Source organism: Apostichopus japonicus, chromosome 21 (assembly GCF_037975245.1).
Source record: "Apostichopus japonicus isolate 1M-3 chromosome 21, ASM3797524v1, whole genome shotgun sequence".
In the NCBI taxonomy this organism is placed as follows: Eukaryota; Metazoa; Echinodermata; class Holothuroidea; order Aspidochirotida; family Stichopodidae; genus Apostichopus; species Apostichopus japonicus.
This window is the reverse complement of record NC_092581.1, coordinates 13,423,174-13,444,520: the sequence shown is the minus strand read 5'-3', so window position 1 is coordinate 13,444,520 and position 21,347 is coordinate 13,423,174. Positions and strand designations below refer to the sequence as shown.

At 36.5% G+C, this 21,347-nt stretch overlaps 1 protein-coding gene across 1 annotated transcript; it reads right to left on the bottom strand.

The window, feature by feature from the left end:
* Positions 1 to 802: 802 nt before the first annotated feature.
* Positions 803 to 20,070, bottom strand: LOC139962953 (uncharacterized). The gene is made up of 13 exons (XM_071963375.1): positions 19,918 to 20,070; positions 16,333 to 16,536; positions 15,116 to 15,559; positions 13,618 to 13,797; positions 9,804 to 10,256; positions 7,642 to 7,776; positions 7,019 to 7,189; positions 5,880 to 6,061; positions 3,739 to 3,822; positions 3,098 to 3,315; positions 1,827 to 1,964; positions 1,295 to 1,430; positions 803 to 1,075 (listed from the first exon to the last, which is right to left on the bottom strand). The coding sequence occupies exons 1-13, from the start codon at positions 20,045 to 20,047 to the stop codon at positions 896 to 898; spliced, it is 2,655 nt and encodes an 884-aa protein (XP_071819476.1). The 5' UTR covers positions 20,048 to 20,070; the 3' UTR covers positions 803 to 895.
* Between the last annotated feature and the right edge of the window lie 1,277 nt (positions 20,071 to 21,347).

The following is a 21,347-nucleotide window of genomic DNA, read 5'->3' as shown; positions in this document are numbered from 1 at the left end:
GAGAGATGACCCTTGATAAATGTGCTCATCAACTAAAGGTTCTCACGTCACGCAGAAGACCATCAGTTGCGGTTGTCAGCTGTAGAAACAGATACAACTGGGAAACAGTCAGACTTTTATCACCAGCAGCAAGATGTGTACAAGTCATTACAAAATCGTCAAGGATGATCCGGTGTTCAATGTCATCCAAAAGTGCTCAGATTTTGTTTATATGAAGTTGAAAGAACATCTTCTTGTTGGCGTTATTAGAATTGATAAATCTCTGGATTGGATTCAATTTAACACTCAGGCAAACACCGACGAGCCTTCTGGTTCTAAAAGAGCTTACCGGACATGCTGCATAAGTTAATGCTGCAGATTTTGAAACCCGCAATATTAATATAAAAACAGAATTAAATCTCTGAAATGTTTGGTGTTTTTTTTCTGTGAGTATGACAAAGAAGGTTTGCCTATTTTCAACCTATTAAAAAATAATCCTTTGGTATGCAAGAAGGATGCCCTCGTTAAGCACAGCTTTCGAGGAGAGTTGGATGTTTCCAACATGGATACAAATAAGAATTCATCATTATTAAAAGAGGATTTAAAATATTTATCAGAATTTGTTTGAGAAATTTGTTGGATTTATTGAAGATCTTTTGGAATAGATTGATTAATTGGGGAAGATAAAGTTTGTAATTGTCTACCAGGTATTAAACTATATATATATATATATATTGATATATATATTGATATATATATTGATATATATATATATATATATATATATATATACATAAATACATGTATAACATACATACACACACATTGAACATAAATTCATAACTTCTTCTATACCCTTACAAATGTGTATAATTACCACCACCTGCCTCTGAAGGTCGGAAAAGAATTTAAAAACTTAAACAATTTCGAATCTGCCCATACTCTCATCTGTTTTGTCTTCTCTGGATTGAAGAGAACGTCCCTCTTTATCTTCTTGAAGAACAGCTAGCAGTTCAGTTACACCCACCTCTCCTCCATCCTCATCGATGGGATGTAGCTCCCAAGACTGTCCATGTGAGTTTTCTCCATCAGGTTCCTTTGCAACCAAAATTATTAAACGCACATATTGTAATCGTAAAGTATCAAGAGGAGACTTGACAAGGGATGGTAAGGTCAGTAAAGTCTCAGTGAGATTCCGGAAAAGCATACAATTTTGTAACAAATAAATCAATCAATTTGAAAGAGTCAAGGAATGTCCCTTTTCGTGAAACTATAGAGACGCAAAAATGTTGCAACAAGACTTAAGAAAACTTACAGCCATCTCGTCATCCACTGAAAACTGAATGTAATCACATCTTTTAGCCAACAATTCCCCAAGTTCTTCAGAAAGGTCGATGAATTTTGGTCTGTCCGCTGGGTCCTCTTGCCAACATCTGAGCATTAACTGATAGCTAAAAACAGTAAGAAAATCAACAAGCTGGTCGATATCACCACCCAAATATGTTGTTTATTGTAAATTTTGTATTAAGTAGTTTCTTTTCATAATACAAGTACAGGTAATTAATAATATTAGTAAATCATAAAACCAGTACAAATATATATATAATATATATATATATATATATATATATATATAGATAGATAGATAGATAGATAGATAGATAGATAGATAGATAGATAGATAGATAGATAGATAGATAGATAGATAGATAGATAGATAGATAGATAGATACCTTTGCAAACTGACAATGGCTCTGAACATTGAAGGAAACTCCCGTTTGGAAATTTCGAATGTCTGCACATGTGTTGATTGGAAACTTCTTCAGATCACACAGAACTATACTCACATGTCATCTGGACAATGCTCCGCTTTCTCCATACGATAGCCTTCTCGTAACTTATTCACCAGAAATCGCAGTGCCATGCCAGGATATGGCGATCCACCCAATGTAAATATTTCATGTAATACAACGCCGAATGACCACCTAAGAAGTAAAATGAGACAGAATACTTGCACGTGGTTCGTATATTTCTTTCGCCAGATTGAACGTCAAGTTACCTTCATGAAACAGTATTTTATTGACCACACCTATACAGAAGATTCCCCAACAAATTTTTTTATTCAAGAATACCTATATTTTTGCACCCTATAGTACATTTTTCATCTAAAATAATGATGTCACTCCTTCTGTTGTATGTTAAGCACAAGACCCATATACTCCTCTTGATCGAATTTTACAGAAAGACGTAGAAAATAACTGAAGCAATACATGTTGTAAAGATTAAAGCTGCCATTCAAATCGACATATTGAATGATATGATTACTGTAATATACATATACAATTCAAAGAGTAAAGAAAACTAATTTCAAATTAATTTCTCATATTATTGTACAGAAGAAAAAATAACACACAGTACAGTATGAAATAGCATAATATGATGTACACTTAAAACAGAAGTATTGCCAACTGGTTAGTGTCCATAAAAAACTTCAATTCAACAAAGGTATTGATAGATTATTGACGAGAAAGATATAGGGGAGAAATAAACTGAAAAGGTGGGAGAGAAATGGGAAAGAAAAATAAGAGAGGGCTAGATATTGAGATGATCGACCCAACCCATTAAAAAAAAAAGATCAGATTAAGAGATGATGGCAGGAGTTTAAATGTCAATTCTGTTCAGATTTAGCTTGAAAAAACATGAAAAGAAACATAGAGAGAAAGAAAAAGGTTCTAGCTTCTGGTGGTACTATGACGTCATCTCAAGTTTAACCAAATTACAACTCCTCTGTGATATCTCCTTAACGAAACAAGATTACTGACAGCTGTTTGGGGAAAGCTGTTTTTCACAAAGATCTCTCTCACATAAGCAAAACAATGACGGTTGTTGTGTTTGTGTCTTTTATTAATTTTACCAAAATACCAAATGTTCAGATTATCGTGTACACTAGCGGCAAAGAAATTGCAGTCTGAAATTAATTTTGCGTCACGATTTATTTTTCCTGGATCTTTAATATAAAAAACCACCAATATATATACTAACCAAACGATTTCTTAGACCGCAGCAATAAACTAAACTGTGAAGTAATCAAGCGAAAGGTATACATTGCGATACTTACACATCGCTTTTCGAAGAACATATCCCACTGAAAATAGTTTCTAGGCTACACCATTTAACAGGTATTTTCTTGTCTGCAGTTTCTTGCCTCTTATATCCTCTCGTGTAGATGTCATCGGACATGCCAAAGTCAGATATTTTAACTTTTAAACCATCACCGACCAGCACATTTCGAGCTGCAAGGTCTCCATGATAACATTTTGCATTTTCCATGTAGGCCTTTCGATAAAAAATAAAGTAATTTTTAATATATATGTTGTATTTGATTTATGGATCCTACAAAGTCAGCAAATACAATTCTTGGAACATTCACGGTTTCAGATCTCGGTACTCTTTGGAACAGGGAAACTGAAACCAAGACTTTTGAAGTCTAACCAATTTGTAGACGACATATGTAGTCAACGGGAATAAAAGACCGAAGTGTGTTTCTGGCTGGGGCTGAATATATTAACTTTAACACTTGAAATGATTATATTGGACCATTTATACACTAACGAACTTACAGGCTCATTTCTAGCTATGCCGAGAATCACCAATGTTTATAATAATAACCAATGCTGATTGTGATGCAGACATCGCATCCTAACATTCAATGGTATATGGTTAGGTCTACTATAACATCAAAAGTGTTTGAAAGCTCACCATTCCATTTGTGATATCGCGAGCCACAATGATCTGTTTTTCTTCACCTAAAGAGTATATCGGATCCATGGCTGAACTGCCTTCCTGGTGAAAGAATAAGGTGCAGTGAAGATAGTAGTAAGATGTAGTCGAATATGTTTATTGATCAAACAATGTAACATTCGTACCTTTATAAACACAGAGAATTTCTAGCAATTGCATATCTCAAGCTTGTAATCAGGGGACGGATCCAGGATTTAAAAAAAGGGTGTGTGGTCGTTGATGCCGATTCCCACGTGACCTACGAGTGTGAAGGATTCCTTTTAGGCTAAATTAAATCTTCAATTAGGTCGACACGCACGATTGTGCTAATAACCACCTTTAATATTGGGTCATTCCATATCAAATCACCAAATTTTGGAGTATATTGTAGTTCGACATCTTTTAAAATTCCCAAATTGTTTGTATGATTGGAACATTATAAAATTAGCATACTCTGGAAATTTCAGTTGCATAGCTTCACAATTGGCCGATTTCTCATACTTTGAAATTCCGCATTTTGGAGTATGTTGTAGTTCGACATCTTTTAAAATTCCCAAATTTATTGTATGATTTTGGAGTATGTTGTAGTTCGACATCTTTTAAAATTCCCAAATTTATTGTATGATTGGAACATCATAAAATTAGCATACTCTGGAAATTTCAGTTGCATAGCTTCACAATTGGCCGATTTCTCATACTTTGAAATTCCGCAATTTGTCGCCACCTTTGCATTTTGGCATTTTCTTGACTTTTGAGGTCTCAGCAATTACACATCCTACTACCTTAGTTGCTCCGATGTACAAAAGAGGTCGTCTTTGACAGCCAATAACTCAAAACGCACGGCGTTGAAAAAATATGATTATTTTTTCTGGAAGAGATATAGTACTACCTTGTTTGTACAAAAAAAATCAGGAGGGTATTTCGCCTTATTTTGAAATTAAAAATCCTCAAAGTTTGGGATTTTTACAAAAAACGTTTTTGCCGGTTTTGATGTTCCACATGTTTTGAGCCAGGCATCAGAGCAAATTAACAACTTCATAAATTAATATTGAGAAAAGCTAGAACCCTGAAAGTTGTTAAAGTGTAAGAACTTTATACTAATAATTAAAGTATAAAACCCTGACAGCTGTAACATGTTTACTTTGGTAAAAATTGGCATCAATACCCCTTCCTCATGCTGAATCGCAGCATGAAATAGCAACTTCAGAGTTGCACAACTTGGAAATATATTATAGAAAAGCATTGTGATCATTATTTTGTATTGTTTGTACTAGACATAACAACCTCTGAAAGAATCAAGTACCCTGAAGCAATGGTTTAGGAGCAATTTATCACTAAAAATAGCACATTTTTTAGTGAAAAATACAAAAATATAATATTTTGACATTTTTAATTTGACCTAACTCCACAAGACAATGTTTTGTAGCCTAATTTTGTATATTCCTGTTTTATGGGATAGACTCTACAGGCAGCAGAAATAGAAAGGTATTAGAATGTTTAATTGCTGAGAAATGAGACCTCAAAAGTCAAGAAAAAGCCAGAATGCCACGGTGGCGACAAATTACGGAATTTCAAAGTGTGATAAATGGGCCAATTGTGAAGCAATGCAACTGAAATTTTCAAAGTATGCTTATTTCATGGTGTTCCAATCGGGAATATTTGGAGATGGTGCAGCAACAGCCATCCGTGATTTGACACGGAATGACCCTATTATGTTTTGGTTGAACGGGGGGGGGGGTGGAGGGGGTGGAGGGGGGTGGAGGGGGGTTGTGGAGGGTGGGGGTGGAAGGGTTGGGTTTGGTGAACACCATCACACCCCAATTGCATCTGCACCTGGTAACCGCAAAATTTAAATAGGGATATATACCGTCAACGGTACACAAAGTATAAAATGAATGAACTCAATGTATTTTTCACGTAATCAATGGTTTACTTTTAGCCAATTAGGATTGGTTCTTTAAATTATCAGATAAAATCGCATACATATACGTTACAGAGTAGTTCCATATTATCGCATACAGCTCTAGATGCGTAATTCATTACTGCCATATCATTGCATTCCCATAAAACATTGCTGTTGTGTGGTAGGAAGAGTAACAACTGGCATATATAGACTTTACCTCTCGGCACTTCCTCAAGAAGTTGAGTAAATCTCCAAATTCCATGTATTCAGTGATCAGGTAAAAAGGTTCTCTCCTTGAACAGCAGGCAACAAGGGACATGATATTTCTGTGTTCTCCAAGTGAGGAGAGTAACTTCATTTCATCTAAGAGGTCTTCATTTGCCTCGGCGAAAGCGCCGACTGTGAAGAAGTGTATAAAAAACTTTTAAACTTAGTTCGACATGGTTCTAAATCGAAGTGTATCCTAAAGGGATAAATTGGGACGGAAGAAATGTAAAGAGATATTTATAGGATCAGCAATCCCATATGAATAAAGCCTGTGAATTTCCAGGATATCAGAAAAAATGTATTGTTCATTCATAAATAGAAAACTAATTTGGTCAAATTATCAACAAATTTGTCAGAGCAGAGAATGATTTAGACAAACAGCACGATCTGGATCCGTGTAATGGTTATTGTTCAGAGGTCTTCAGTGATCTAAACCCCTTAGTCATTAACAATAACAGTGGCCTAGCAGGAAACAACAGGGCAATTATAGCAGTTATAAAAATTCGTCTTCAAAGGAGATTCAACATTCACACGATCCCAACCATGGTTTGGGTTTAAGTGAGAGATTACGAATACCAGGTACTTCTATACTCCTGAATATGGCATGCACTCTCAGGCCCTACAGACAACACAGGGTCCCGACGGGCGTCTCCAGCGAGATGGGGGGTATCTTTTTCAGTCATTGTCACCGTGCACCCCCCCCCGCATGGGTGACGCCGTGGCCACTGATTTCTTGGCTACCTCAAAACTCACATAAGAGCTGTAGTACGGCATCGAACACGAGGACTCGAACTCTGGTTTTTGATATGTCTCGCACTGGAGACCGAATCCGCACAAGTCATCAAGTATTTATTTCTTTTCTTTGAAAATGCTAGCTATTTATTTGCTTACTTCTGTTAACACATCCTTTTCTTGGGCGGAAAATCAAATGACTGAATGATTATGAAGCCTCTGTAGCTGTGTAATAATGTGTGAAACTAACATAACATATCAATATGAAAGAACATAACAAGCTTCTGGAAATCTCTGTTCTAATCTATCTCTGTTTCAGAACTACTAAATATACGTTATACGGGAAATGCAATATACCTTTTGTGGTTTTAACAGCGACAGCCATATTGTCAGGATAACCATCGAGTCCAGTGATAACTCCCTTATACACAACACCGAATTCACCTTTTCCGAGTTCTTCTTTAAGGGTGACTTGACAGAGGTTTATCTCCTTGGATTTTAGTAGGGGTTCCACATCCCTGGTGTTCTCTGTAAATATTATAGTCTTCCTAAAATAATTGTTACGGAACAAACGATACACATGGCATACTGTTGAAAAAGGCGTGATTGTTCAAGCGGCTCTATCGTTCTTATCCATAGTTATTCACGGAAGTCATTCAAAATGGATGCAACAACACGTTTTTTGACGAGCACGCAAAATTACTAATAGATGGAAAATGGCTTCCACGAACTTACAAATATATGTTTTTGTTTTACAGGTCATAGAACGAATTCGTCTACAAGGGCACGAAAAGTTGTCTTCTGCAAGAACACGGAACACAAGTGGCACGGGAATAAGTCTTCTGAAAGGCACTGAGCAAAATGAACCAAATTTGACTTCATGATTACGGAAGAACAATTTATCTGTCCACCTATATATGAAGAATTTTGCAACTTAATGATGACTAAGAATGAAAAAGACAGAAGTGAAAAGAGCATACCCAACTGGATACGAACAGTCTGGTAAAGTCTCCTTCTTTTAACGAGGAAAAAGAGTATCAGACTCAACAGTAAGACCAGAATGACTGTAAGACAGACAACCAGGAGGAGCCTGTTTGGTGCAACTGCAACTGAAGCTATGAATAATATATAATGGTACTTAGTAAACCGGAAATTGTTAGCATGTGTTGAAAGAGATTATAAACATAACATGTGAGTAGTATATACCGTGCTACCCCCCCCCCCAGGGGAGCCGAAGGCACCCGTCTTTTGTTGGCCATCTCCCGTTTCTCGGAAACCGTTTCAGGAGCCTTCGTTTTCCAAGATCGTCATCGATGTTGTCATCGTTTATTTAAGTTATGCGTAAAACAAGTCGCAACATGTTCACCATTTAATTTAAGAAAGGGACAAAACGCGTTGTAACGCGAATAGATAATATGATGTCAACGTTTTCTTGTGAATGCGCCAATAATGAGGATGAAATGTTTCAGGACGGTATTCATTTGATTTCGCATCAATATGAAGGAGGCGCGAGCTGTTTCAAATGAAGCACACTACTAGCTGGTTACCATGGACGACAAAGAAACATTTCCAGAAATCTCAGACGAATTGAACAACGCCGGCTGGCGTACGTACGTGGCAGAAAGATAAACCCTTGTTTGTATCAAAAAACAAATCAGCGCATTGACGAATTCCAGAAGCTTTCGAAAGACATTTCAGGTTCATCACCAAACTTGACGCATTTTGAGAATTGTATCGTCGATTACTTCATTGATTTGGAATTGCTCATGAATACCGTTCTGTAGCAAATCCCAACATAACGATGACATCATATCATGACATCATATCATGTCATAATATAGTCGCGTTACAACTCGTTTTATGCGTTTCTTAAATTAGATGATGAACATGTTAATTACGACTTGTTTACGCATTACTTGAAATAAACGATCACAACATCGTTGACTTCCTCGGTAAACAAAGGCTCCAGAAAACGGCTCCCGAAAAACAGGAGACAGCCTCGGAAAAACGGGAGCGTCCGGCCTTTAGAGGGGGTCTCCCAAAAAGGCTTCCGAAAAACATTTAAAAAAACGAAGGCTCCCGAGACGGCTCCTGAAAAACATGAGATGGCCCCGAAAACGGGTGCCTGTGGCTCCATGGGGCGGGGGGGGGGTGGGTGGTGAATAAGTAGCACGATACTAATCCTGTTATAGTTAAAATATGGTAATCTTAAACATATGACATTTTTAGGATGACTTTCAATGGGATACGCAAAAATTTAGGCCAACGTGGCTCCCAAATCACGCTTAAGAATGAGCAGATGGTGCTGCGATGTCTGTCCTATCTTGCTACGTGAAACTCGACAAATTGCAATCTATGAGTAAAGATGATAACGAACGGTACCGTGAGTTGATCACCTGTATCTACAATGTTCTTTCGAAACCAAGAGGGTTAGGGAACAGTAGTCTTTGTCGAAATCTGCTTTCCTAAACGTGTTGATCTATGCATATAACATTGTGAATATTCATCCAGTTCTATATAGTAAGGATATAGAGAGGATAGAAAGGGGCAAAAAATACTACGGCAACTGTCAGCGTCACTCTTACCTCAAACTTTTCCAGCTAGTCCACTTCTGGTCCATTATGTAGTTATCGCATAGTGTGTGTTGTACCCCTATAACATTATACTGCTTACGGTTCCAGTTTCTACATATCTACATTGACAGTTGCACATTGTCATTTGATTATGTGATTTAATTACCGGACTTAATTATATTTCTTTTACTTGTGTTCAAGTTGCTAAGTTGTGTATTATAGATGAATGTATGCAACCTTTCAGTTTACGTGCTTTCTCGTAATGTGCCATGACATGGACTTAGTGCACACACACACACGCAAATACAATATGGCTGCTCATTACCAAGCCCACCGTCTTTAGTGTCATATTTCTAAATACATAAATTTCATTACTGCTAGAGTTTTTCCCAACAAAAAACACTTTGTGGTTGATGTTTCATTATTTCTCTATTACTTTATTCGAGTTTACTACCCATCACAGCATCAGAAAATGTACACAGAAATGTGAGAGGGCGTTATGAAAATGGTACAAATACACCTGGCTAACTTCAGTACTACATGAACATACTCTCAATAAAGTAGCTCACCCTCTGTACAATAGCCGAGTTCCACACAGTCCTCTGTTTGTTTGGGTAGTGTCGTTATCACTTCAAGATCAACATCATAAGTCGTGTTTGCAGTTTTTTCTTTCCGAAATCTCACACAAAAATACTGGAAATCATTGCAACTTCCACCGGAGAGATTTATTTCGTAATGCAGTCTTTCCCATGCCATCCAAGGTGGGTCATTTTTACGTTGGTCATACCCTTTTGAAGAGTCCTTTTCTGAGAATACTGCATCCTCGATTTGATTTTTTCCGCCATCTATTCTGGAAGTTACCCAAGCCGTTAATTCCCAAAGATTTGTGCCCAGAATAAATCTTGATGTCTTTTCTCGATCGACGGTTATATTTAATCCAAATGTTACATTCAATGTTTGCGTTCCAGCAGTGAAATTGTTGTCACTTATGTAGATGATGCTGGTACTCTCTGGGTACAAACCTGGTAAAGTAAGAACAAATGATCGTAAAACATGCGTAATACGCTCTCGTTGACAGTTTATAGAAAGCCTTTAATATCCATTCACACCAGTAGATTAACTGTTGCCGAGTGGTAATACTTGATAGGTCTGTGACACGAAGTTCTGGTATCATATCATTATCATATTATAGTTGTTTTTATTACTATTGGGCTAACTGTGATTTTGGACTACCTAACTGTGATGTTGGGTTAACCACAACCGTATGCTATATGTGCTTTAAATATTATATCTTTGTCTTGCAAAGCCCCTTTTCTGACAGTGTATATTAATATTAAGGATACTTCCCGAGTAAAAGAATGCCTGCTGGAAGACCAAAAGGAAGCCTCCGGAGCAAAACACTTCATGAGTCGGCTTCTCAATATAGCCTTCGCTCTAGCCTATCACACTCAAGGAGTGAAGACTATAACTCTGACACAGAAGAATGTGATTTTGCTAGGGACATAAACTCCGGTGTTGATCGGCTACGCAAGATTCTCCTTCAAGAGATATAGTCCCTTCAAGATGATTTCAACAAGGCGATTGAAGACCTGAAACTGTCAATTACTGAGCTGAGGTGAACTGAGATGTAATACCCTCGACGAAAAAGAGTGAAAAAGATCACCATACCGGTCTACTAAACAAACAAGAGCGGTTCTCAATAAGTAACAACTTACGTATAGTTGGATTGAGAGACGACAGACAGGAAAGGAGGACTATAAAAATTGAAAAAAAAAAGTTTTCGAAGAAGTTTGGATAACATCCTGTTTCCCATCTCAATTGCTCTGTAAGCTAACGTTAAGCCAGTGTTAAACAACCCTTCTTAATAATTCATGATATCCCAGTACCACGTATATGTAGTCGATATCTTATTTGTTTTGGCTGTTTGCTGTATTGATGGACGATCGTAAAATCTGTTCTAGTAATGTTAGGGGAATAAGACAATCAGTCAATCGTAGGCAGAAATTTAAAAAAAAATTACCGCCATAATTTTGATATAATCTTAGTTCAAGAAACGCATTGTACTTCAGATGTTGAACATATCTGGAGAAATGAAAAGGGTGGGCCAATTTCATTCTTTCATGGCACGGCTCTCAGCAAAGGGATTGCTATATTTGTTAACATTAAACTTCTCTTTACTATACATATATGGTTCGCTGTGATCAAGATGGTTGATGTATCAGCACTGACATTTCCATTGATACTATATACTATAACTTTACTCTGCACGTACGGGCCAAACAAGATCCTGGTTTTTGCATTAGTATTACACGCTGTTTACATAGCTTTCATTGTCAGGCTATTATATGGGGCGGAGACTTTAAATTTTATCATAATCACTATTTGTCTAAGGAGCAAAGTAGGGGAGTGATCACTCTCATTGTAAGCCTCACGACGACTCACGGTTTCTAACTGAGTACAAAGCAATCTCTTTTACTAAATACCGACTTTAAGATTGATATTCTCTCTAAAGCTAATATTATTAACAATGACATTACTGGTATTAGTATTTATGGTCATGAATTGAACGTTCTACAGTATGACGACAACACTGTTATTCTCTGTGATGGTAGCAAAGACTCGACTGTTGAAATGCTCAACACCCTAAACATTTTCAAGCTGTCCTCTGAACTTCATGTGAAGTTTTCAGAAACTCAGGTCTTTCCGCTAGGTTCCTTTATTATTACTCCACCCGATTATCTTTCTGACCTGAACCTGATTCTCAATTATGGCCCTATTAAGTTTCTGGGTATAAGTTTCACTCAAAATGGCGACGAAGGCTGAACTACCAGCAACAACAATCTAGACTTAAAAATCAACTTCTGTTGTTAAGTATTAGAGATATGACTCCTATTAGACGAAACATAATTGTCTTTTTCTACTAGCCAATCGGTGCATCTTTTCCATGTTCTTCAAAACCCTCGTAAGGATTTTATTAACAAGGTTCATAGTATTATTTTCGACTTTATTTGGCATAATGCTCCTGATAAGGTCAGTAGAGATACTATGATCAACCCTGTTGTAAAAAGATGGGTTCAAAGTATCTGTGTGGATTGCTTTGTCAATACCTTAAAAGCTTCTTGGGTTAAAACGCTTACTTTACAAGTATGGTACGGGTTAATGTAATACTTTTTCGATGCTTCTCTTTCCCCTTTTCGGAAGGAACTTTTGCTTAATTGTAACTTTAACGTAAACGATATTGTTAAAATTAAGAATATTTTCATTAGACAGGTCTGCATTGCATGGTCTATAAGGCTACTTGTGTTACTCCATCCCAAAACTTCGAGGGTCAGAGTATCTGTAATAACCATTTCATAAGAATGAATAATTCAACAATCTTTTTTAATAAGATCCGTCAAGTCGGGGTTATGTACATCAAGGAGCTTTTCAGAAATGATGGTTCTCCAATTTCTTATACTCAGTTTGGGATAAATTTTATCCGACAAGGCTCCCCTTGACATCATTTTTTGGTATTCTTTCTGCAGTTCCTCCTGCTTGGAAATGTTCATTTCAGGCTTCGGTCGCCAGCGCTCCCTAAGATCATCTCATGTTATTTATAATACTCAAAGTCTTTCAGAAGCGGTTTTCTGTGTTTTAATCTGGCCTATTTCTCTTCCTCCACGTGCGTGTGATAAGTGGAACTTGCTCTTTAATATCTAAATTGTGATAACTGGTACATCATTTTTAAAATCCCTTTCCGTACTTTCTACGAGGCCAACGTTCAGTATTTTCAATTGGAGGTATTTTCTCTACCGTCTTCTTGCTATCAATAGGCTTCTATATTTAGTGAAGAAAAAAATAATAATAGCCCTGCCTGCACTTTCTGTAAAATGGATACAGAAACCATAAAGTACCTATTTTGAGACGGCCATGTAACTTCCTGTTTTCTATTAGATACCGATCAACTAGTTTTTGGTTACAATTTAATGTTAGATCACCCAAAATAAACTGTTTATTTTCCATTGTAAATATTATTTATATAAGTGTTGAAGTTGAATGAGATTATGCCAAAATGTAACGATTTTTTTTACAAAATGAAATTCATTTTGAAATTAGAAAATTACATTAATTCTAAGCCCGAAACTTGAAAAAGTAATACAAGTAAGTTTATTGTACTAAAGAACTGCTCTGCTTATCTCCTTAGACTGTTCGAAACTTGATCTGTTATTGTTAAATGTTTCGTTGTGTTTACTGCAGGGTTGTTCTATGTTCTAGTCATTGAAGATTGAATTGGTTCTGATTGAAGTATAGTACGATTTGTAACATTGGTCATTATCATTAATTAATTCGGAAACAATTTTATTGTTACGAAAAATAAGCTCTTATGGACAAGGCTCTACTCACGATAAGGATAAACAGGACAACCATCCTCTGTAACGCCTTTTCCTTCTTCGCATTCGGCCCCGCATGTTTCAGTCTCGCATATCACTATTTTATTGCTACAGGTGCACGTTGTGCAGTTATCAAGCTCCAATCTTTCGTTGTCCCGAAGAGTGTGTTGCTGATAGTTACACTCAGTGTAATCTTGATTTCATAAGGAAAAATGATACATCTTTTACAAGTCAACGAATATATGAACAAGTAAAGTTTAAAAGTAATAAAGGAAATAAGGTGCCGTTAAAAATATTTTGATAAATTCTTTAACAATTTTGTTCACCAATATGACTAATTGTTCATAGACATGTTAACAATTTGACACAAATTAAAATTTCACAATCTGTAGAAAAATGATAATTGATTACTTTAAATCTCGTAAATTCAACAATATGCAACAAATGATTACCTACGCTCACATCGGGGATATAATTGTTAGAACATATTGCAGCAAAACAATAATTTGATCATTTAATAAATGTCGGAAAATAAAATTTTGCAACAAACCAATTAATTTTGCTCGCTTCGGAATGTCATCATTTTAACATTGTGAACATTGTGCAGCAAATGATAAATGGCAGCAAAGTCATAAAGAGATATCTTAAAATTTTGACAGCATCTGAACGTTTCCAAAATATGATATCGGATTATCACCCATTCAAGAATTTGCAGCAAAATGATGTATTGTAGCAGCATTGCAGAAAAAGATCCTAATATTTCGCGGCACTTTAACGTATCCATTATATTGCAACAAATATTTTTAATTGATCAATCAAAATTCATTTATTAACCAATTTTAAAAAAAAATTGTCGAATTGTAAAATTATATTTAGCTATAGTAAAAGTACATTTCGCAGCAAATTGTTGAGATTCGAAGCCATTTACATGAAGTGAGTAATTCTTTATTTAGTTGTTAAAAAAATGTTAAATTGTGTAATTGTTGACAAGTAGTAAATTCGACAACTTTCTGCATTATGTTGAAATACAAGTGAGTTATTCAACAATTTGCAGAAAAGTACTCATAAAGTTGTGTGAACATTTCAACATTTTGATGCAACCTCACGATCCCCTTCTCGTCACTTGATTAGCTGTTTTGAACAATCCTGGCACACGAGTCGGTACTACTTGGCTTGTTATGAAACGGTCCTTAACGAATGGTATGTAGACTTGCCATTCTTGAAACGAATTTTGTTATCATGGTGCTATGCTTCGTGTTGCTGCAGTAAAGCATTTGATGAATAACGCAACTTCTAGAGAGAATCGGAATGCGGCATAATCTTTTTTTTCTAATATCCTTTACCGTTTTTTTAACTTAAGTTCAGTATTTTGTCTTGAACGCAGTACATCAAAAAAGTATCACGATTACCCACCCTTATTGGCATCGTATACGCAAGCAAGGAACGTGGCCCTGTTAGATTTTCGTTACAAAAAAAATCATCACAGTTACAATTAAAATGTGGATACTCACTTTTGCACGTTCCAAGACGTACACAATCAATCAGTCTTTCTTTTTGCGATTGAAAGGTGAAGGAAAGGTTATAAAGCGGCCTTGCTTTGGATTGTTGTCCAAATTCAACGCAAAAGTATTTGTAGTCATCACAAGTGGCGTTTTTAAATTGCAGTGTTCCCCTCAATTTGGCCCAGGACCATGGTGGATACTCTGGCTTAGAGTAATCCATTGCTGCATTCCTATCATTAAAGATGTTGTCTTGAAACGCAAATGTCGGTCCTGAACCATTTTCGTTTCGACTGAACCAACTGCTTAGTTTCCAAAGTGCTTGACCCCTGACAAATCTTGAACTTTTCTCTCTGTTGACTTTAATGTCCAGGCCAAACCGGAAACGTTTTGTGTCACCCATCGTGAATGAGAAGTTGTTGAAGTCAGTAATAGCTGCTTCAGATACGATAATTCCTAAAGAAACATGAAATATATATATATATATATATATTACACCAATTTAAGTTAGGTATACGATACATTCAGGAACAAAATAGTAGTTAGATACGGTGTTGTAAGTACAAATTATCTTTTCCCTCGGTACCAATGATCGAACATCAGTGATAATGACAAAGCGACTCCTAAGTATAATGGCTAACAATCATGATTAACGTATTGAGACTTCAGTTTGGTATGAGTTCATTGCTGTTGTCCATGTTAAAGCAATTGTGTGTTCAAGTAGTTCATGTGTACGGTTACATGAAAATGCGAATGCAATATGCTATGGCATAGTACCCAAACTTATCTTTCTTCAAGAAATGATATTGTTAATCGTATTGATATTTACGTATCTTTAACAGTTTCAGACACACGTTTCTTACTATTACTTCGAATTGAACATTATCCGACAACTTGTGTGACACTGGTGTTTTTCTTTGGTTTGGTCAACGTCCAGAGATCGCAAATTGAAGGTGCAGATGTATGTCTTTACCTTAAATTTACATAACATAGTAACGTTTCCTTCTCTCTTCTATTTGTTGAGTTGTCTGTATGTTAGTTAACGAGGATATTGAAAAGCTTGCCGCATTGCGTAAAAGTTGTGAACATGAAGACCACCCTCGCACATGTTAATCATGACGGGAGCCATATTTGGTCCATGATTCTGACATGTTAGTGAATTGTCCAATTGCCATTCCACATATTACATAGAGGGTTATACAATGTATATTGTACACATGTATACTTACTGTATGGACATTGTGGACAGCATTCTTCAGGGATGACTACGATATCAGTTGGTCCACACCCAGCATCGGAAGGACAGCTTTCAGCTTCACATGTTGTTGTTCCATTGAAACATGTACAGTACGTGCACGAATCTAGAATTGTCACTTGGTTATGCGAAAGAAATTGTTCCCGGAAAGAGCAAGGATTTTGGTCCGTTATGTCGACTGAGATATAAATTTTGGACACTTATACACGTTATTACATTTGGAGACAATTTGTGATATCTCTTATTAATGTGATACACGTTTAAAACTGCTTTCTAGTGACACTCCCCAACTACATCGCTTGTACACAGCTTGTATAGAGTAATGCATGTGTATTACCAAACAACTGCACAATATGTGCATTATAAAACTAGGAAGATTTTAAGTATAAAAAGAGTTTATCTACTGTAATTAAGAGATTGCAAACAGTGAGTGGAAGAGGGTGAGGGTGGGAGGAAACACGAGGCTGCTCTTTTCATTATAGATACGTTCCCATCCAATTGTTCCACCTAGATATGAACTCAATGCTTGAATTGCTACAAACAGGAGATTTAATTCATGGAATTACATAATCAGAACAAACTGCATTCATCACAAACAAATGAAAAAACAAAAATGACATCACAAACAAACGACTAAACGAAAAAGATGTAAGCATAAAAAATGATACATATTTGTTATGATTATTGTCATTTTTCTTGCGCTCCTTATCTAAATCTGTTTGATATGACAACTAGCTCTCTTGCGGAAAGGACATTATCTAAAATCTTATCTCTCTTCTTACTTACCTGTACAACATCACCACCATATGAAACCAGGGATATAAGAAGACATATTCGATGATATACAGATCTTTTTAAGCAAGAAACATGGATTGACCAACATTACCAATTATTTCATGAAGTTGAAGAGTAATATATTACAGGGGTTTCTCTGGGATTTCTCGTGTGAGAGCCTGCATGTGGAGGAGCAGGGGAAGAAATCGCCACCATAAATTTTCAGGGACGGCAACAGAATGCATGGCAATCTGCTTCATAAAGGTCTTCGTCATTAGCCATGTAACAAGTAAAGGGGAATTTATCATTGACTTTAAACACATGTTATAAGCTACTCGCATGCTTACTTAATGTATAACTAATAAATAGTCATTGCTTATCACAAATAGGTAGGCAGATATGAAAGTATTTGCTATGTGATAATGAGAAGGCATGAATGCTGCAGGGTAATCAGCGTATTAATTTACATGCAATTGACATGAGGACAACCCTTAATAGTTTGTATTGAATTAAGCCTCGAATGGTAGTGCACCGCATCACTACTTTTTTTTTAGTACTCGAGGCTTGCTGGAATCATTCCACTCATACTTCTGTGCTTTGTAAATTATGGTTTAGAAAACGTTATTGAATGGGCTAAGGGAGTTGCCCAGAAAGTTTCTGTGATGTCAAAACGGAATCCGAATGTTAGCCGCTGAGAGTTAGTGAATTTGGCTCCATATTTCAGCCACCGAAATTGGCACCGTTAATATTTGCCTTGGTATTCACGGGGTTGGCTCCATATACCGGCCACAGTTTTATAGCCCACAGAACGCTGGGAAGATTTGGCGCCGATTTTAGCCGCAAAAACTACTGCTTTTTGACCAGGGACAAAACTTTAGTAATCGTAGCTCAGTCTTAGCCGTAAAATATATGTGCATTCTTCAAGAGGTGATATAAGGAGATATCTTTCTTGTGAATTTACCTGGAACAAGCCGTTCATAATGTTTAGCAGTTAGTATTCATGGATAATTATGTATGTGTAATATTTGTAAGACCAGGCGATTAAATAAGTATGATAGTATATGCAAAATTAATATGTAAGTTAAGGACGATTCTGTCAAGATAATTCAAATATTAATATCCATTGAATCAGTGATTTATATATAAGTTGTAGTGAATGTATTTAGAGTTACCGTGTTGTACGGGTATAAAATCGAGTTATTTCGCATTGAATATTCGAAATCAGCATGAAAGGTATTGATGTGCAGGGGTTGATTAAATGGTCAGACAGATCGACTTAAAAGGAGCACTATCGTGGATATCGAAACGTTTTGTTATGATGATTTTTAGGCATATTTGGTATATGCATTTGGACGGTATCTTAGATATGGTTTTGTTAATCCAATGTTTAGGGCCCATAATTTGGTTATCCGTAGCTGGTCATCCGTAATTGAGTAATCTGTGACCAGTATTACTTAGCGTATGAAGTGAACCGTCCCGTTACCCCAGCTGAACAGACGGTTAACATGGATAGAACATTTCGCGCCATTTTCTAACAGCTGACCTGCCTGTGACCTCTTATGGGAATCTGTGAGCTTCGACCTATCACACGCATGTCTGACAATTCCTGAGTGACAGTTTGTTCTCTGCCCGATTTAATTAACCTGTTTAGGCTAATAGGCCGATAAAATACTCGTACAGATCATTTTGTGACCATTCTGATACATGATTGTTCATGATTGCACATGATCGCTTCACCGTATGAATTGATTAGAATTGAGATACCGTAGTTAATATTCCTAACGCTAGGCTCAACATTGACAGCATACGCTATAGCAATTAGTAAACGGCATAATAAGGGCCGCACTCACTTCCAAAGTCTAAGAATCAACATACGTTTCCAACATGCCTTGATAAATCCTAGAGTGTCCTTTTGGAAACTTGAAACGGCCCCTTTACGTGAATATTAGCAATAAAGGAAAGCCCAGACGGAACGCCCTGCACCAAAAATATCGCTTACTTTCCAACTTCGGTATATGTATCGTGTGAAATACTATAGTCGACGACGTAAAACAAGCACCAGTTGCAGTAGCTAGGGAAGAATAGAGCACGTGGCCTGATATGTTTGCGTTTGTTATGTTTTGACCTCTACGTATAAACAAAACGGGCCGTATGAACTACGATTCATATCATACGTATAATGAAATTGAATGTTTTCGTTTATGATTCACTCGTGTTCCAGCTCTTTTCATTTGACTATATAGATGATCGTCTGCGTGAATTGTGTAGTTAGTTCATAGGGTTTACTTCCCTAAAGTATAGCAGCTTATTGTAGAAAGGTAAAACTACAGCACAAGCTTTAAAAAAAAGTTTTCTGAAGACAAACAATGTGAAACTCACATAGAAGAGAAAAATATTCCATGTACACTGCTATAGTTGAGAATCTCATCTCAATATCTTGCCCCAAACTCAAAGAATGGTCGATTCAGTGCGACCTGTTTCGATTGGCTAAACATTCAACTACGCCCTGCATGCGATTGGATTAAAGTAGGAGGTCTGTGGTGCCATCTGGACATATGGCGTTTATCAAAAGCTATCACATGAATACTATATAATCTAAAGCGCATCTAAATCATATTTTAAATAAAAAACATGAAAATAATTGAGGTACAAAGTTGAACACAAAATGAGGCTGGTCGTTGTATAACCAGGCTAATGGAGTGTGGTTTTTTCGTATTTTAAGTATAGTATATCGTCCCGTTTTATGTAAAACACACGAAGCAGTAAAATACTATGTAACTTTTACCTGAGCTGGAGGAGAAACTGTTTCTCCCATATCCAGTTCCATCCGAAGGTTCAGCATTACTAATAGCTAACAAGCCGGCACAATTTAGAACAAGAAATAAGGCACTAAGACATCTCTTTCGTCCCTCCATATTTCTTTATATCGGTACTACTTCAGCTATTTTACACGGAGAGATTTGCATACTGGGAACGACTATAAATGGGATTTCTGCTCTAACTATTTTGACAAAGTATATGGGAGCTTCAACGGGCCTCCGTCTCCTTTTTCAAAGTCTACAATCGATAACTACTGGAACTATTTCACTCTTTTTAAAACTTATGATTGAGTAATACTAGCTATGCTTTGGCAGATTTGACGATCAAACTCAAAAGCTGATTTTACTTGAATAACGCATCGCATACTTCTGCCATCTTTCTCTGTATGAATTGTATTGAATTACTTTTTTTTGCTTTTTATAATTTCATTTAGCATCCAATGTCCGATGTAAGTGTTTTAAAGTTAAATGGGTCTATTCGGAAATAATTTACCCAGTGTGTTGTGCTATGATTACCCGTGGGGCTTGGAGTTCAAATTTCGACGTAATACCAGTCATACAACTAATAGTTTAATGGCCAGCTTAGAGCATGTATATTATTTGTTACTGACGTTCAGTTGATAAGGTTTCCTCATAACCACATCTTCGTTCAAATTATGTAATTGTGTAATTTCTTGGCATCCGTACAAAGAAAAAAACTTAACCACATTTGATTACAGGCTTTTTTTGTCTCTCCAGTTACTGTTAAAACCAGAACAAGGAAGTTACACAGGTCAACCACAAGTTAAGTATTTTGTTTACTAACTTCAGAATGAATGCATAACAATGATGTATTACTCACCATAATCACCTTCGTGGAGTTAATTGTCTGAGTAGAGAGCGGTTGAAAGAGTGGGGCGGAAGGGGGGGGGCTGGGAATAATGATTGGACATGGCATCAGGTACAGATGTGTCCACCCAGTTTGAAAATCATTATAGTGTGTTGTATTTGTATATGGTGATGTGACAAAAAACAAAATATGTGAAAATGGACGATGCAAAATGGAACAAGGTTGAAGAATTTAAACCAGTTGTAGATGTTGTACCGCGTTTACCTTTTATAGGTCAATGTAGTCCTACTTTACTTTTGTAGCTATTGTAATATTCTGTTTATACCAGTGGGGAAGGTGTGGGGGACTTAGGTACCCGTTATTTTTCCCTCACAGAAATTGTTGTTTCTGCATGGAGGGTTAAATGCAAAATAGTGTTATCATTCCCACCATTTTAATACGTTTTTGTAGTACAACTTTCATATAGAATGAGATTTTTCTCAACTGTTTGGGATTTTTCATTAAACACAAGCTTATCATATATCATAATAATGGCAAATGGGCTTGCTCCTTTTTAATTCGTGTAGT

Excerpts from the sequence above, each read along its gene's own strand:
- LOC139962953 (XM_071963375.1), bottom strand. The coding sequence starts at position 20,047 with ATGGAGGGACGAAAGAGATGTCTTAGTGCCTTATTTCTTGTTCTAAAT. Across the intron at positions 7,190-7,641 it reads GACTGTTCGTATCCAGTTGG|AGAACACCAGGGATGTGGAA; the intron begins GTATGCTCTTTT and ends TAATATTTACAG. Across the intron at positions 3,823-5,879 it reads TCTTGAGGAAGTGCCGAGAG|GAAGGCAGTTCAGCCATGGA; the intron begins GTAAAGTCTATA and ends TTCTTTCACCAG.